Here is an 18,668-nt window from a genome sequence, read left to right as displayed (position 1 = left end):
GGCCATAAATGTGTGCACTGGAGTCCTTCATCTCCATGGACACGAACGCAATCAATCATTAATGTTTCATAAAGAAAAGAAGCTGCCTATAAGAATCAGGCGACAGTGATACCATCACTGAGGGAAAAAGGCAAACGAAAGATGGATGTAAGGATGCACCGGTGCATGACACAACGGGACTAATTACTAAGGTTTTAAAGAATGCTAAACACTTTTGTTTCTGGATGTGATGTTGCCGGGTAGAAAGAGAGACCTGATGGTGCAGTAAAGATTTTTGATTTTCTTTCTCAGTGATGTTCAGTCAGAATGGAGGAAGCTGAAGACGTTATTGCTGTGGTAGGAATTGGATGCAATTTTCCAGGGGGTAAGCCTTTTGAATGCGGGATCTTAGTTTTTCCTTGGTTTTTTTGTCTGTTTCTTAATATTTTATCAACAAATTTGCCATTTTAAGATGTATCCCTCTCCCACAATTTATTTTACGATACTTTTATTTAAAGACAAATTAGATGATTTCAACATTATTAAATCAGCTCTGAAATGAACAGATCAAAATGTGTTCACTTGACACATACAACCTTTTAACAACTATCAGTGTTTGTAAATTAATCCCTAGTAAAACTAAATAAAATGTTTTGTCATTGTATTTTATTTAGTTTAAGTTAATTATGTTTTTCATAAAACTTCAACAATCTCTACCTTTTTCACTTTAACTTTGAGTTTGCAAACTAAGGGAAAACATGAAAATATTAAATACTTAATACAGAGAAAGGACATTTTTATCCTGATCTACTTGCTATATATATTTATATATTTATATATATCTTTCCAAATAGGAGAAGGGCTTGAGAATTTCTGGAAGGTACTGGTGGATGGAAGAAACTGTTCTGTGCCGATTCCCAAAGAGAGATTTGACTTATCCAGCTGGTATGACCCTGACGACAGCAAAGCGGGTAAATCCCGCACGGCCAAGGCTGCTCTCATTGACGGGTACGCTCTTTAAACTTTATTATATCACCTAAGATAGGTCTACTTGTGTGTTTTGTAAATAAGTGTGTAAAGATAAGGGTATACACCTTTTACATATTGAGTAAATTATTATTTTATTGTGGTTTATACCCCATCATTTCTCTTTATTGTTTGATCCTTTAGCTGGGGACCATAACTTTTTTTTGTAATGAGTAAATTAAAACAGGTGTTTCCATTTCTTTGGAGCTTTTCTTTTAGATTGTCCTCTATAAACTGAGTCATTGAGACATCTTAACATTTTTAGAACATACAAAATCTTTAGAGTTTCTCTCTTTCTGTCTGAAAATATATATGGATAGAACTGTTGATGTATTCTCCTAACTTGTTCTCATGTTCAGTGATTGGGGTGAACTCAGGTGTAGCCTTGTGACTCGTTGATGATGTCACTGATTGTGGATTACCAACAGCTGTGGGATGTATACATATATAGGCCTGTATCTGACACTGGTGTTGAACTTGCCTTGAGAAAGATCAGAGCTCAGTGTGCTGTCACTTTCCCTTCAATATATGGTCTTTAAAACTAACACATAATCAAAAGTTGGTAAAAAAATAACTAAATAAATATTTACAAGTGATTTTATATTATCAAAAATAAAGAATGTGCTCTGGACCAACTTAAAACTTTGCTTGTGGATAAATAGCTTTCCACTGAGTTATACTGCTGTTTCACTTCAGGCAACTAATTTATTCGATTCTGATCTAATTTTCAGTCACTAAATTTGATCTAATGGTTCTTGAATATTCTCAGGTTCAATGAATTTGACCACAAGTTCTTCGGCATCAGTGACAGTGAAGTGGAACAAATGGACCCTCAACAAAAACAGCTCCTTCAGTGTGTCTACAGGGCGTTGGAGAATGCTGGGATTCCTATGGAGACGGCCAGTGGCACCAGGACAGGAGTGTTTTTTGGTGACTCTAGCCAATTACTGGCTTTTTTTAAACATAGATTTGTGTAATATTTCCATCAGATTTTAACTACTGTTCTTCAAATTATTAAATTATCTAAATAATCTCCATGCAATAGCCAGTTTATGTGCACTTACCAGTATCTATGTTGCTTTTATTATAGGGCTAATGAACAGAGATTATGAGACTAATGCTGCACACGTGCACCCGAGTGTGATCAACCACTGGACCGGCACGGGGCTTGCCATGAGTATTGCAGCAAACAGAGTCTCCTACATCTTCAACTTCACTGGGCCGTCGCTGTCCATAGACTGTGCCTGCTCGTCGTCTCTCGTGGCTCTCCATCTTGCCTGTCAATCCATTAAACAAGGTCTGTGCAGTGTGTCTTACTAATGTCAGTAACTCCTGTGGTTTTAATTACTAGAACACATGTTAAAAAGCGCATTCAAACATTATTATGTGAGACTATAAAATGTGTTTTGTCTTATCAGGTGATTGTGATATGGCTGTTTGCGGTGGAGTCAACTGTATCATAGAGCCAAGAGTGTTTGTAGCTCTCAGCAAGGCCAAGATGATCTCACCTGAAGGGACAAGCAAACCTTTCTCCAACAAGGCAGATGGTTATGGAAGAGGAGAGGGCTGCGGGGTCGTTCTCCTCAAGCCGCTGAGAAAGGTCAGAATATACAGAGTAATAGAAATGCAACAATTCTCACTTCCCATTACTAAGAAATGTGCTTTTTTAAAGATTGAACAGTACCCATAGTGTTATATTAGGCAGAACTTAGTAGTTCCTGTTAGCCCTGTTTCTCTCCACTAACTAAATAGCGTAATAACTTTACTATGAAATCGCCTTTGCCGAATATAGGCTGACGTAGTGGACATTTAATTAACTTGACTGATCAACTGTTCGCGTTGTCGCCGTCTTCACGATTTTAACGTTTAAATGATTGTTTTTGTCTCCTAATAGCATGAAACATGACCAACACTAGCTGACATGAAAGACAAATTAAATCTTGCCCAATTAAAACAAATTCCTGAAATCCTCTCTCCATATTCTTAATTGTAGATTGGTTACAAGGCCAAGCTATCTTGTTTCATTTCTGGTTTGATACCTTTACTTCTTCTACTCTGTTTACTGGCGGATCACGCTGCAGCCAAGTTTATTCAATCCCAACCAGTTGATGGAAACCTCATTTACATTTCATCTTTTGCAACATTTCAAAAGTTTGCTTCAAATTTGCTTTACCATTGAATAGAATCATGGCTAGTATAAATAATTAACAATGTTTAACACACTCCTATCATTGTTTCATTTTTAGTCTTGCTTTACAGGCTATACAAGACCATGACAATATCTGGGGTATCATCAGCAAAACAGCGGTGAACCAAGATGGACACTCAGTCACTCCAATCACCAAACCCTCCATGACACAACAAGAGGAACTCCTGCGCAGACTCTACTCAGCTTCTGACCTTAAAAATGTCCAGTATATAGAGGCACATGGGACTGGAACACCAGTTGGAGATCCAACAGAGGCAGGAAGCATTTCAAACGTCATCGCTAAAAACAGACCTCCAGGTTCAGAGACGCTACGGATCGGCTCTGTGAAGGGCAACATCGGACATACAGAATCTGCTGCTGGAGTGGCTGGACTCATTAAGGTACTCTTAATGATGAAGCACGAGACCATCGTTCCATCAGTTTTCTACTCTGAGGAGTCTGCCAGTGTAGATGCCAAAGCCCTGAACATTAAAGTTCCTAAGGAGGCAGAAAAGTGGGAAGCTTCCAGTGCAAGAATTGCAGGAGTTAACAACTTTGGCTTTGGGGGAACAAATGCACACGCCATTGTCAAACAGCACAAACAGTCACGCATTGAGCAAAAGAATGGGGGGAAACAGGAGAAATACTTTGTCATGTCGGCAAATTCACCAAAATCTCTCACTCTGATGATGGAAGACACCATTAAACAGCTAGAGGCAGGTAGCAAAGTTGATTTAGATTCTCTGTTGTACACATCAGCTTGTAGGAGGAGCCATCTGAAGCATAAATACAGAAAGGCAATCGTTGTTTCATCTGCAGTCGATCTTAAAGAGAAGTTAAGTGCCACTGTAGGCAAAAATATTCGTCCGTCCTACTCAGATCCGAGGTTGGTGTTTGTCTTTTGCGGAAATGGTGTCACTTACCATGGCATGTGCAAACAACTACTGAAACACGAGCCTGTATTCAGAGGTAAGATCATAGAGATTGCACAGCTTTTCAAAAGACTGAGTATGCTGGACATCTTGGACACACTTGAGAGCGAATTTGAGGGAAGTGACTTCAACAAGCCACATGTTGTCCAACCACTCCTCTTTGCTATCCAAGTTGGCATTACCACCTTACTCAGACACTGGGGTGTCAAGCCAGATGCAATGCTTGGCCACTCTGTTGGCGAGGTTGCAGCCGCTCACTGTTCTGGCCTCCTGTCTCTTGATGATGCGGTTAAAGTCATCTATTTCCGCAGCATTCTCCAGAGCAAAGTCACTGGGGGGAAGATGCTTGTGGTCAGCAACATGGCTGTATCGGAGGTAACTGCTCTTCTCCCTCTTTACACTGGTAGAATTTGCCTTGCTGCTTTCAACAGCCCACAGTCCTGCACCCTCTCAGGTGATGCAAATGCAATTGAGAGCCTTTATGAGGAGCTGAGCACCTCAGCCGACAGTGAGAATATGTTCCTTCGTGTACTGGATGTCACTGCTGCGTACCACAGCCACATGATGGATCCGATTTTGCCAGAAATTGAGGAGACAATTGGCTCTTTACAGGTGAATGATCTGGACACAGAGTTGTTCTCAACAGTGACAGGCAAGGAAGTCCAGCAGGGAGATTTCTGCACAGGGAAATACTGGGCTAGAAACATTCGTGAGCTAGTAGCTTTTGAGCAAGCAGTGAGGTTAGCAACCAAAGGAAAAAAGAATACAGTGTTTGTGGAGATAGGGTCAAGAAGGGCACTACAAAGAAACATCATGGAATCTCTGGGTAATGACACAGCTGTTCTTGCCTCGGTGCAGCCAGAGAAAGATCATGAAACGATGAAGTCTGTTGTGTCGAAGCTGTTCGAACTGGGTGTCCACGTTATTTGGAACACCTTCTACAAAGGATATGAGACAGTGCCACTGCCTATTCCTAAATACCAGTTTGATTGCTCAGACAGAGATGTTATCATTGGAGCAGCACAGAAAAACACAGCAAGTAATCATCCTGTGCTCTTTCAGACAGGAAGTGAAAGCAACGTCTTCAGCTGTGATCTGCTGTCTGACTCTTCCTTCTACCTGAAAGAGCACAAGCACAACAACATACCCATCGTCCCTGGTGCCTTCTATGCTGAGTTGGGTTTAGCAGCATTCATGGCCAGCGCTAAACCAAAAGTACCGCTCAGCTCACTGCAGGTCAGTGTCAGTTTTCACAGTCCATTTGTTTTGAGTCAGCATTCCCCTGAAATGAAGGTGCAACTAGAACATACAGAGGAGAATACTAGGTTCATGGTACTCTCTCCGTCTGCAATGTATGCATCTGGCTCGGTGGTTTCAAAGAAAGAGAGGCTGATTGAGGAGAGGTACATTTCACTAAGCTCCATCTACAAAAGATGCAAATCTGTAGTGAGTTCTAAGGAGTTCTATGGGTATCTCTCTCAAGGAGGCTTTCAGTATGGAGATGTCTTCAAGAATAAGGGGGATGTGCACTATGGAGAAGATCTAAAGGAGGCTTTTGCAAATGTCAAAGTTCCAAAAGAACTGCAGTCTCAGTTACATGACTACTGCATTCATCCTGTTGTGCTGGATTTTCTCATGCAGCTTCTCCCAGTTACAGTAGAGCACATTTTTGCTGGTAGACCAGGATTTCCCGCCAAAATAGGAAGTTTGACAGTGTTCGAACCCTTGCAAGATGAGATGATTGTCTATCTGAGAGCAATTGACGTTGGCGTTGATCACTTTGAGATTTGTGGCTGTTTTGCAGATAAAGAAGGAAGAGTGCTGGTTGAGGTTAAGCATGTGATAATCAAGTACCTTGGCAGTCGCTCTCATGTGGTCGAGGAGTATTTCTACCATAATGCTTTTAGTGTTACCCCTGAAGGCACATCTGCTGATCCTCCTAAGGCCTTGGTCTTCTGTGACAGTTTAGGGATCTTTAAAGGCCTGCAGCAATATTTGGACTCCAGGTCTAGATATGTTTCCTTCACACATTCAAAAGATATCCTGAGCCATGGGTTTCCTTCTCTTTTGGCAAATCTCGATATAACGGATATCGAGAAAAACTTTGATGAGGTCTTGTTTCTGTGGGGCAAAGAAGACCTCACCTCCGTGGCAGCTGAGGTTGTCCTGCAGACTTGTGCGAGCTGCTGTGAGACTTTCCGGCAAATAGTCCTTGAGCTAAAGCGAATTCGCTTCCCAAACTCAATCAGAGCAGTCACCTACTGCTCCTCTGACATCACAGTAGACCACATAAGTCCAGGATTTGCTCTTGCTGGCATGACGAGATCATTTGCTGCAGAGATACCAGACCTTTCATTTCAGCTGATTGATATAGGCACTATCTCTGCTAAGGACATTGCAGCTCTGTCGGAGGTCCTAAGATCGCGTCCTTGCAGCAAGTACCCAGAGTTGGTGGTAAAAGATGGGCAGATTCTAAAACCCTCTATTGTTCGTACTCCACCTGAGATCATTGACAGTTCAGAGGGCAGTTTTACCCCTATGATGCCTGAGCCATGCATCCTTCAGACAGCGGAAGCCCATAAAATGACTAAACTGAGTGCCATTCTCTATGGGGAGGAGTCCCAGCCAATCAGGGATACATCAGTTGAAGTTCGTCCAACTAAGATATGTGTTCATTCTTCTGATTACTTCCCTGTCAGTGCCTCACATCTGAAATTTGGCCAGACACTGTACTGGAACAAACACTCATCACAGAAACACAAGCTACTGGCTCTTGATTTCAGTGGTATAATAACAGCAGTTGGGAAAGATGTAAGGAAATTGAAAGTGGGAGACCACATTGCTTCCTGTTACCCTGTGGTGGCAACCAGCAAGGTTACAGTTCCAGAGGATGTGTGCTACAGCACCAAGCGGTTCCCATTCCTTCAAAAAACACCCTGTGTTTCCTACTTTGTGCTAGCATGGGAGATCCTGCACAGAGCGTTGCCCAGAGCCAAACATAATCTAGGAATCATATCATCTGTGCCTGATTCTGCTCTGATGAAAGTCTTGGCACTCACTTCTTACAAGTCAGGTTGGAACGTGATTGTTGGCACAGAGTGCAATGGCTCTTTTGTAGATGTCAGTCAAATGGATGTATTTGTCGTCCTGCCTCCATTTGATGAATCACTGATTGCAAGAATTTGCAACTTCCAAGGTGTCCAACATGTTGTCTTCATCTGTGAATCTCAGATGCAGTGTTTGCTTGCTCAGGACGTGTTCCAAAGCGAAAAGGAAAGTCTTCACGTGCAGACAATTCAGATGCCAGTCATTTTGCAAAGAGGATCCTTGAGTACACAAAGGCCACATATTTATCAATGGCTGAAGTCCTTGAACCTGAGCAGGAAATTTGCTCTTGAAAGCTTTACCTTTCAGAATGTGAAATCTGAAAGCATTGAGAGCCTCAATTCAGAGACACCACAGTCATACTTCAACTCAAAGAAGCTGGCTGTTGTGGCTCTGGAAAAAGACGTCAGCAGCATGCTATCTGACATTCCATTGCTGCCTACCAAAAAACATCTTTTCCGAAAGAGAGCAGTGTACATAGTGGCAGGTGGTCTTTCTGGTCTGGGCTTTGAGACTGTCAAGTTCATCTCTCAAAGAGGGGGTGAGTACGTTGTCATACTCTCCAGGAGCAAACCCACACTGGATGTGCAGCAAGAGATACACAATGTGGAGACACAGTGTGGAAACTGCATCACTGCCATGGAGTGTGACATATCAGTGTCAGAGAGTGTGCAGAGGGCTATCAGCATCATCGGCGGGAAATTCCCTGGTTGTCCAATCAGAGGAGTGTTTCACAGTGCAGTTGTCCTCCATGATGGCCTGATTGAGACCCTTGACAGATCTCTTTACGAGAAAGTTCTCAAACCCAAAGTAAACGGTGCACTGAATTTGCACAATGCAACACAACGCTGTCAATTGGATTACTTTGTGTGTTACTCTTCCATCTCAGCTTTTCTGGGAAATGCATCACAGACAAACTACGCAGCAGCCAACACATTCCTCGACATGTTCTGTCAGTATCGGCGCAAACTCGGGCTGCCTGGACAGTCTATCAACTGGGGAGCTCTAAACCTCGGTCTGCTCTTGAACAAGGAACATTTCCAGCGGTTTCTGGAGGCAAAGGGGATGATGGTGTTGGATGTGGCTGAGATTCATAAAAGTCTGGAGCAATGCCTTGTACTCAATCGACCCCAACAGGCTGTTTGCAGGTTTCACTTCAGAAACATCAGGTTCAACATCCTATCTCAAAATGTAGCCTTGACCATGCGCCTGTCTGCATTGGTAGATGAGGCTTTCCAAAAATCAAAAGAGAAAGACTCTCAAACTAAACAATCTGAAGCGGTCTCCCCTAGAGATTATGTCATCTCTCTGCTTTGTGAGACCATCGGCATGGATAAAAGTGAGCTGAAGGATGAATCACCTCTTTTATCACTTGGCATTGACTCCATGCAGGCTATGACTCTCCAGAATCTTATCTTTCAGGAGAGAGGTGTGAATGTGCCTTTGGTGAAACTGTTGGATCCCAATGCCACACTATCAACAGTAGTAGCTATACTGAGTGAGAAAGGTGAAGATGAAAGTGATAACCAAGAGTCTGCTCCTGTTGAAGGCGTGGGTGTTGTTTCAACAAGATTGTAAAAATGAATAAAAGCAGATATGCAGACAACAGTTATCAACATAAAACTGGACTAGTTGAACATCAACAGCATTCTGGTGTTAATGCCACATATTCATACTGTATTTTGCCTATATTGTCTTGTTTTGTACATTTTTGGCTGTGGTTATTGTTTTTGTTCAATTGGTATTATAGTGTAAAATGTTTTTACATTGTTATAAATATACAGCTTTATATATTAATGTATGTTTTGTATCAGTTTTAATGATTCTGTTTATTGATATGTTCATTATGTAAACATGAAATCGTCAGCATTACAATTATATAAACAAATATTGTTGATAAGTGACGATTTTAATAGTGAATAATTTATATGGAGAAACATAAATTTAAGTGTAAATGGTTATTTAAGTACATTCTTATATTCTTCATTTTCGTCAATCTTTAAAGCTCATCTGTCATTTTTAAAATCTGTAACAGGGTTTGGTACAATGCCAACTTACTTTTATCTGCCAGTTTCACATTGTCTCATCTCTCACAGGTCAGGGCCAGTTGTTATCACTGCTAGCTCACTGTTTCTGATTATCATCTTTATGATGTTGATGGAACAAAACATGTGATAGTATTCTGTTCAATTGGGGGCATGTGTGATTATTAATTATTTTGCTGATTGAACAACTTATTTATCACATGTGCGGATAAGGACATTGCCACCACAAGGACAAATGAAAAAAGATACACTTATTTATTATTGTGTAAGTGTTTATAGCACTGTTTTCTTAAAATCAATCACAACTAAGCAGGTCCTCTTATCAATCTAGAAAGTATGGCTACAACTATTCTAAGGTGTTTGACACTACGGATATTTGGTCTTGCAACTAATATAAACATTTTTAACATTAAAGAACATTTTTATGACAATCACTGAAGTAAAAAAAATTGATTCTTATTAATGTTATTGTATTTATTTGTTGCCCTTTGACACAATTAAACAAGCTTCCAATTTATCTATGCATTTGATAAGGTTGGTTTATTAATTAACACATTTTCTTTCATGCAGATTACTAAATTGAAATTTCATTAAACAGTTAAGGTGCAGCTCTTAACTGAATCAGGAAGTCTTATTTTGTTTGTTCACACTTCCAATGATCACAAATTTCTTAAATATGTTACAAATATATAACACCAGTTCTGCTTTATTCCAATCAAATTCAAAAATTGTTTGATTCATTGTACAGATGTTCCATAGAAAACTTGTCAGCAACATAAATATATAAACAGTAGAATAGAAATCAGTAGGGCACTACATTGAAAATGTATTTAATTCACAAAACCCTTTCTTTCTCATTTATCGAAAGTTTTATTTGATGCAGTCCATTGAATTATCCATTATTTTTTACAAAAGCTGCCAAAATGGCCAGTGTGCTGTTGGGGTCCAATATGTTGACCAAAGGTACATTTACGCCCGTCTCTTGGAAAATCTTATTCTGCAGAGTCATGGCCAACATGGAGTCAATACCCAGCGCACACAGAGCTAAGTCATCATCGAGCTCATCTACGCTAACGTTGCTGATGTCACTGACAATTGTTCTCACACTTTCATGTGTGGTGGACAAATGCTGAACCCTGGGTTCATTACTTAGTTCATCTTTTAGCTCCATTTCCACCAACGCTGACAGACGCTCTCTGAGAGACGCATTTTGTGAAAGAACATGAAGGTGAAGATTTTTGAAGTTGAACTTGCATATGACTTGTTGCGGTCTGTTCATCAGAAGACACTTTTCAAGTGCCTCTTGGACGTCACACACATCCATTGTCATCATCCCTTTTGCCTCCAGGAACTTTTGGAAATGGTCTTTGTTTAACAGGAGGCCGAGGTTCAGAGGACCCCAGTTGATGGACTGTCCAGCAAGTCCAAGGTTTCTCCGATAATGACAGAATGTGTCGAGGAAAGAATTGGCTGCTGCGTAGTTACATTGTGAGGCATTGCCGATGAATGAAGAGATGGAGGAGTAGCACACAAAGAAATCCAGTTTGTTGTGAAGTGTTGCATAGTGAAGGTTTAGAGCCCCACTTACTTTGGGCTGCAGCACCTTTCTGAAGAGGGACTCATCAAGGTTTTCGATCAATGCATCATGTAATACTGCAGCACTGTGAAACACTCCTTTGATTGGACAAGAGGAGAATCTTTGTTTGATCTTTGAGATCGCGTCCACGACCTGCATCGACACAGAAACGTCACATTGGACATTAATGATTGTCACCCCATATCTTCTCTGGAGGAGTTCCATTTCAAACTGCATTTCATCAGTCAGAGTACTTCTTGACAGTGTTGCAATACAACCTCCCCCATTATATGCAATTAACTTTACTGTCTCAAATCCCAAACCAGAGAGCCCTCCAGTGACAATATAAACACAGCTTTGTTTAAAGAGTTTTCTAGGCCCTGTGAGCAAAGGGATATCTGACACTTGACAATCAGGTTCTCCGTGATCTAGAACAACGTGCTGCACTATCTTTGTTGTGAAGTAGGACTCGGCATCTGCATCGTTCTGAGGCTCTTTTATGCTAGATAATTGAAAAGTCTCTCTTTTCAAAGGTAGAGATACTGTATCAAAGCCCAATGACAAAAGCCAATTAGAGATATTCCTGTTCTGCAAATGCAGATTGGCTCTCTGGAGAACATTAGCCACATCAAGTTTATGAACGTGGATGTGTTCACTCTTCAGTGCAAACATGTTTGCTTCGGAGGAGGATGACATGTGATTGCTATATACAAAAATAATGTGTCTAGCATGACTTCCGCTGTCATTCATCTCTTGCCAAGAGGAATCGAAAGGGGGCAGAAAAACAAATGCATGACTCTGATCGAAATGCATAGATTCCCCAGTGAAATGTGACAGCACGGAAACATTCCAGCCTGACCTGTTTGCCGTCAGGGCTAAAACTTTTATCAGAGCAGAAGCTGAGTTGGAAGAGATGATGATCAGCTTCCTGTGTTGTTGTTTTACCTTAAACAGCAGTCTCTGCAGGATCTCCCATGCGAGAACGAAGTAAGACACACATGGGATCTCTTTCAGAAACGGGAGTCTCTTGGTGTTGTAGCACACGGCTTCAGGAATTATGATCTTTGCAGTGGCAGCAACTGGATAACATGAAGCAATATGATCTCCCACTCTTAGATTGTGAACATCTTTCCCAACAGCTTTGACAATGCCACTAAAATCTAAAGCAAGAAGCTTGTGATTCTGTGATGTGTGCTTGTTCCAATACATCGTCTTTCCAAAGTTCAAACCAGATGTGGTGACGGGAAAGTAATCAGATGAATGCACGCATACATTGGTTAGCTGAATCTCAACTGACTTCTCGTGGATAGGATTTGCATTTGTGTCGTAGGAGATGGCAGACAAGCTGCCCATTCTGTATGGATCCATTGTCTGTAGAACATAGTTGGTCACATATACTGAGTTCATATCATCTTCAAATAAAGCCCCGTCCGTCATGGGCGTCCGTGCTATTCTTGTTGTCAATGCTTGGCCTCTGCTGATCACAACCTCTTGTTCTTTGCAAGTGCTTATCACACGAGCTAGTGTTTGCATGTCTTCACTGGTAACAGAAGCTAGGTCAATCAGTTGAAAAGAGAGACCTGCCATTTCTGCTGCACAAGCCCTTGTCATACCAGACAGCACAAAACCAGGACTGACATGGTCCACAACCATTTCTGTTGATCTATAGGTAATGACACGGACAGTGCAAGAGCGTTTGCTTTCTTTCAAAGCTAAAACAATTTGGCGAAACAGCTCGCAGGAAGTCACCAAGCAGTCCAGCATCTTCTCAGATGACAAGTGACTGAGATCCTCTACACCCCAGATGAAGAGAACATTTTCCAAATCCACATAGGTGTCAAGTGAGCCAAGCACTACATTTTGAACTTGGTGTGCCATCCATTGCTCTCTGCTCTCCACTAGTGCTGACTCGGGGTGTAAATATGGCCTAATTCCTTTAGCAATGCCCAGTTTGTCCTCAAAAACGATTGCTTTTATTTTGTGATTTTGCAAGTCTGTCTTGTCAGGAATTGCAGTTATTTCATTGTGGAAGAATCGTGACTGAAGAGCACTTGAGCTATTTCCCAAAAATGAGATCCTCACCCCCTTAAGTTCCACCAGTACATGACCCTCTGGGGTGGAAAAGCTACCACATACATCCAGGAAGTCTGGAGTCTCTTGAGTGGCTCGTAAGTACATGACCATTTTCTCTTGCAGTGGTCCTGATATGGCTACACTACCAATACCTGAGGGGAATCCCTGCTTGGCTTTTAGCTGTCCAATAGCTACCACAGCGGTCATTTGCAAGAAATAGTCCAATAACACAGGGTGAATGAAATACTCATGAAGGTGTTGTAGAAGTTCACCAGGGACTTGAATTGCTGTCACAGCTTCCTTGAATTCATCTCCAAAATGCACATCATCAAGCTGTTTGAAGACAGCTCCATATTCAAATCCTGCTTGAGAAAGAATTGAATAAATCTCTTTTCTCTTCATAACCAATTTGCACCTTTGGGAGATCATGTCAAGACAAATAGTTGGTTCTTCTAACATCGGTTGGCCATCTGAACACCTGTATGTGCCAGAGGAATGTGTTGCAACAGAAGACTGTATTTTAAATGAAGCTCCATTCTCTGCATGCTCCAGTGTCACTTTCAGCTGATGACAGTTTGAGCAAAGTGTGAACAGACTCTCAAATCTTACACTGAGCTGGAGCTGAGAAACCGGTTTCTTGGTCCTTAAACTTGCCATCACTGAGGCATAAGCTAGCTCGACGTAGAATGCGCCTGGCACAATGGCAACACCATTGTTTCTATGCTCCCAAAGATATGGTGCCGTCTCTAATGAGAGGTTGCACACGTACTCTTTGTTATCCTGCTTTGTTTGGGATATGAGCTTATGGGGGAAAATGCAGATGATACACCACCTTTTCTCAGATCTTCAAAATTAAATTCTTTCTTCGTGTTGACAAACTGATAGACTGGAAAAGCTGTGGGCAATGTCTCACAACCCCTGTAGAGCTGATTCCAGTCCACATTGATGCCCAGTTCAAATAGTTTTGCCACGATAGACAAGATTGTGCCGTAATCTTTCTCTGGCTGGACAGAGGAGAGAACTATGGTGCTTTTCCCCAAAGTTTCATGTATGTTTCTTTGGAGAGCCCTGCGAGGTCCAATCTCAACAAAGACCATGTTTGTCCTTGATTGCTTGTCTTTGGTGGCAGCACGCAGTGTTTGTTCAAATAAGACAGGCTCTCGGATGTTCCTTGCCCAGTAGCTGCCTGTTCTAAAGTCGCCATCTGAACAAGTGTCTCCAGTCACCGTTGAAAAGAGTTTGCACTCCTTGTGGTTGCCGTCCAACGGCTCAATACTTTTCTCAATGTCATCTAGTATGGGATCCATCATATGGCTATGGTAGGCTGCTGGCACATCCAACTCATGGAGGAAGAGATTTTTCTCTGGAAACATCTTCAGCCTCTGATGAAGGATGTCTACAGCATCTGCATCCCCTGACAGAGTGCATGACACGGGGCTGTTGAACGCTGCAACACAGATTTTCCCAGAAAACTCTGGAAGGATTTTTATTACCTTTTCAACGGCTACATTACCAACAACAAGCATTTTCCCCCCTGTGACCTTACTCTGAAGAGTACTGCGGTGGTACACCACTTTCACTGCATCCTCGAGAGACAAGAGTCCAGAACAGTGAGCAGCAGCAACCTCACCAACAGAGTGCCCAAGCACAGCATCAGGTTTGACACCCCAGTGTTTTAGGAGAGCGCCAATGCCAACCTGAATTGCAAAAAGAAGAGGATGGACAACATCTGGCTTGCTGAAATCATCACTATCATATTCACCAGCAAGCCATTGGCTGATGCTCATGCTTCTATGACTCTGAAAGAGATTCCCAACTTCTCTGACCTTGTCTCTGAAAACAGGAACCTCTCTCAGGAGCTGCTTGCACATACCTCTGTAGGCAACCCCATTTCCACAAAACACAAACACCACCTGGATGTCTGACCTTATGGACTCAACCTTTGTTTTCAGTGCAGATGTTAGCTGTTGTTCTAAATCTGAGAGGGACGATGTTAGGAAGACCTTCCTATATTTGTGTCTAGAATGACTCCGTCCACATGCTGAAGTGTATGACAGTGCCTGTAAGTCAACTGATTGATCGCGACAAAGCCTCCAGTGGGTGTCAGTGATGGACAGGATAAACGATTTCTCACAGGCTGCAGATGTTACAAAGAGTTTTGGAAAGCTTTTTGGGATCTGAATGGGTAGGGAGGTCTTTCTGTACTCTCTTATAATCACATGTGCATTCGTGCCTCCAAACCCAAAGCTGTTGATCCCGGCTACCCTTCCTAATGACCCCTTGGTCTCCCATCTTTCAGCTTTAACTGGAATACTTATACCAAGAACTTTTACATCCACACTGGCACTGTCTTCAGAGTAGAAAACAGAGGGAACAATTGTTGCATGCTTCATCATGAGGAGAACCTTAATGAGTCCGGCAACTCCAGCAGCAGATTCTGTATGTCCGATGTTGCCCTTCACAGAGCCGATCCGTAGCGTTTCTGAACCTGGAGGTCTGGCTTTAGCGATGACGTTTGAAATGCTTCCTGCCTCTGTTGGATCTCCAACTGGTGTTCCAGTCCCATGTGCCTCTATATACTGGACATTTTTAAGGTCAGACTCGGAGTAGAGTCTTTGCAACAACTCCTGTTGTTGGGTCATGGACGGTTTGGTGATTGGAGTGACTGAGTGTCCATCTTGGTTAACCGCTGTTTTGCTGACGATACCCCATACTTTGTTGCAGTCTTTAATCGCCTTTGTATAGAAGGTCACACTATTAGCAGGCAATATTTTATCTCCACTGTTTGCAGTTTGATTTATGGCATAAAATAATAAACACAATACTTACATTTTTCAGAGGCTTAAGGAGAACTACACCACAGCCCTCTCCTCTACCGTAGCCATCTCCTCTGCTGGAGAAAGGTTTGCTGATCCCTTCAGGTGAGATCATCTTCGCCTTGCTCAGAGCCACAAACACTCTTGGCTCTATTATACAACTGACCCCTCCACAAAGAGCCATCTCACAGTCTCCTAGTTGAAAAAGAGACATTTATGTGTTAATTTTCTTGCCCTCAGGGATGACATTTGTTGGGGAAAAAGGTAACTAAATACCTTGCTTTATAGCCTGGCAGGCTAAATGTAGAGCCACCAAAGATGAAGAACAGGCACTGTCAATAGCCAGAGAAGGTCCAGTGAGATTGAAGGTGAAGGACAGTCTATTGGCAGCCACACTCATGGCCGTCCCAGTGCCGTTGTAGTGGGTTATCGTTGTAGGACTGTTGCTTCGGAGTATCTCGTAATCCCTATTCATTAGACCTGCAACATTATTATAAAAGCAGAGTACATGACAATTTGTGTATTATGAAATACTGCTTGTTTTAACACTAGAACCACCAACAGGTTTAAAATTTACCAGCAGCTGTTTTTCGATTTTATGTAACATTGTATTAGTAAGATATTTATGTCACCCAGTCTGTGACTTTTCCTAAAAGTCTCTTATGTAGCACCCCATATTGTTAAAAAAAGGTATTCAGGATAAAGCCAGATTTTGACATGTCTTTTTATACATATAAGCACCAGCAGGTAAAATTTTGCCCTCTAGAGAATACAATGATTTTCGCGCTAATCTATTTGCATATTTAAATAAACATTTTATGTTCCTTTGCTGATTCCTTTTGTCTACTACTGTGCGTAATGGAGTTGCATCATAAGTCATAGGTTCACCTTCACTATGGTCAAGAGAAAGAGATGTATGACTAAGACTTGGTCAATGCATTAGTGGAAGACATTTTCAAGGACGATAACAATAGCATTATGTTATACAACCCTGTGTTGAAGAAAGATGAATAAATTAACATTGTTCCTTGACAATCAATGCATACTGACAGCAGGTAGACCACTGGTGTTTCTTGTGTTAAATATATCATAAAACGTTAGTTGTCACCTATGTAAACTCCAGTTCTGCTCCCACTGATGGTTTCCATAGCAATTCCTGCATCTTCTAATGCCCTGTATGTACACTGGAGAAGGAGCTTCTGCTGAGGGTCCATGAATTCAGCCTCTGCTTCAGTAATGCCAAAAAACTTGTGATCAAACTCATTAAACCTGAAATATAAAATATAGCAGATCAATCACAATCCAAACATCTCTCAATAAAAGGATTAACACTTAACTTCTTAATGCTTACCCTTCTATAAGAGCTGCTTTAGTTGTCTGTGTCTTTCCAGGTTTGCTCTCATCAGCATCAAACCAAAAAGTGGTGTCAAATCTCTCTGCTGGAATATCTACAACACAGTTCTTTCCCTCCAACAAAACCCTCCAGAAGTTGTCCAACCCTTCACCTAAAATAAAACAGACCACAAAACCTACAATTCACCTTAAGACAACGTGAAAAACACTGCAACTCAGAGAAATTCAAAATGCTTTTCATACCTCCAGGGAAGTTGCATCCAATCCCGATAACAGCTATGTCATCCTCTGCGTCCTCCATTGTTCCTTTAAGATAGTTGTGAAGTCGCTCTGGGGTCTTTGTTGCTTTATTCTAAAAGCCAAAGTAACATTTCAAGCATCTCCATAGTGAAGCTTAATGGTAAGTCCTGGTTGCTGTCTTTGGTCAGAACTGGAGCTTCTGTTTCTCCCACCCTTTATAAACATTGTGCCAATGAAAAGGGACAAGAGGACAACAATGCTCTGTCTTGTTGCTTCTCAGTTGACTTCATCTGGAACTAAATACAGTAATTGTTACTTAAGATAATTCAAAGGCAGTAGTGAATCGTTTTGTTCTTATTTCCACATTGACAAAAGGAAACAGTGTTTACTAGAGTCTGCTTATCACTAGCAGATTACAAAGTCCTCTAAGTGGTCATTTCCACAGGAACCTGTAAACACATCATGTCTAATAGGAAATAGTGAAAATTTTAATAGATGTTCTTAAACATTGCATCATTAAGGTGGATTAGACTGTATTGATCAGGCTTTATTAGAAATACAGAAAGAGTAAGACATTTTTCTCCAATTTAATTTAAAAGTATGCTTAAAACAAAGACACCATAGAAGGATATATTGATTGGATAACAGCAGAATCCGATACGTGCATGCTTATGAATCAATGTCTCTAGTAACAGTAGCCTTTATGTTCAAGCTGGACTAATTGATATTATACTATACAGTGAATTCAGAAAATATTTGAACCCCCTACTTTCTCATATTTTGTTAAGTTGCAACATTGTGCTGAAATTGTTCAAATAAATTTTCTCCCTAATCGATCTTTACTCAATATCCCATAATAACAAAGTAAAAACAGGATTTATTTACTTATTTATTAACCAGAAAAAACTGAAATATCACATTGAAATTCAGATCAGGTGCCTCCAATTTCTCCTGATCATCGCTTGCTACACCTTGATTGTTGTCCACCTGTGGTGAATTCAATTGATTGGACTTGATTTGTAAAGACACACACCTGTCTATATAAGGACTCACGGCAGACAACACATATCAGAGCGTACAAACAAAGCCGTGCGGTCGAAGGAACAGTTTGCAAAGCTTAGGGACTGAGTTGTGGCAAGGCATGAATCTGGGGAAGGGGACAAGAACTATTCTGCATCATTGAAGGTTCCCAAAAGCACAATGGCCTCCATAATTCCTAAATGGAATAAGTTTAGAACAACTCGGACTCTTTCTAGAGCTGGCTGCCCGGCCAAACTGAGCAATCTGGGCAGAAAGATCTTTATGGTCCATGGCTGAGATCCAGTGTGGAGATGA

The 18,668-nt window shown here is 41.4% G+C and overlaps 2 protein-coding genes across 4 annotated transcripts; one reads left to right on the top strand and one right to left on the bottom strand.

Moving 5' to 3' along the window:
- The first annotated feature begins 125 nt into the window (after window positions 1-125).
- On the top strand, window positions 126-9,009 carry LOC129111053 (uncharacterized). 3 transcript variants are annotated; one of them, XM_054623349.1, is made up of 7 exons: window positions 126-191; window positions 292-364; window positions 834-987; window positions 1,775-1,935; window positions 2,096-2,302; window positions 2,424-2,605; window positions 3,265-9,009. In XM_054623349.1, the coding sequence occupies exons 2-7, from the start codon at window positions 307-309 to the stop codon at window positions 8,806-8,808; spliced, it is 6,306 nt and encodes a 2,101-aa protein (XP_054479324.1). In that variant the 5' UTR covers window positions 126-191; window positions 292-306; the 3' UTR covers window positions 8,809-9,009. The 3 variants fall into 3 exon arrangements, with proteins under 3 accessions (XP_054479324.1, XP_054479321.1, XP_054479322.1); XM_054623346.1 differs by lacking the exons at window positions 126-191; window positions 292-364; window positions 834-987 and adding an exon at window positions 1,498-1,563; XM_054623347.1 differs by lacking the exons at window positions 126-191; window positions 292-364; window positions 834-987; window positions 1,775-1,935; window positions 2,096-2,302 and having other exon boundaries at window positions 2,525-2,605; window positions 3,252-9,009.
- A 1,158-nt stretch (window positions 9,010-10,167) lies between these two features.
- pks1 (polyketide synthase 1) lies at window positions 10,168-17,394 on the bottom strand. Its single transcript, XM_054623352.1, is given in 7 exon segments — window positions 10,168-13,736; window positions 13,739-15,659; window positions 15,754-15,935; window positions 16,017-16,220; window positions 16,849-17,009; window positions 17,092-17,245; window positions 17,337-17,394. Coding segments are annotated over 7 exon segments (6,249 nt in total).
- Between the last annotated feature and the right edge of the window lie 1,274 nt (window positions 17,395-18,668).

The sequence above is a fragment of the Anoplopoma fimbria genome, chromosome 21 (assembly GCF_027596085.1).
Source record: "Anoplopoma fimbria isolate UVic2021 breed Golden Eagle Sablefish chromosome 21, Afim_UVic_2022, whole genome shotgun sequence".
NCBI lineage: Eukaryota > Metazoa > Chordata > Actinopteri > Perciformes > Anoplopomatidae > Anoplopoma > Anoplopoma fimbria.
Note: the sequence above shows the minus strand (reverse complement) of the source record. Positions and strands in the feature narration are given on the sequence as shown.

Coding starts and splice junctions, on each gene's coding strand:
- LOC129111053 (XM_054623349.1), top strand. CDS start 307: ATGGAGGAAGCTGAAGACGTTATTGCTGTGGTAGGAATTGGATGCAAT. Junction 365..833: donor TGGATGCAATTTTCCAGGGG/GTAAGCCTTTTG, acceptor CTTTCCAAATAG/GAGAAGGGCTTGAGAATTTC. Junction 988..1,774: donor AAGGCTGCTCTCATTGACGG/GTACGCTCTTTA, acceptor GAATATTCTCAG/GTTCAATGAATTTGACCACA.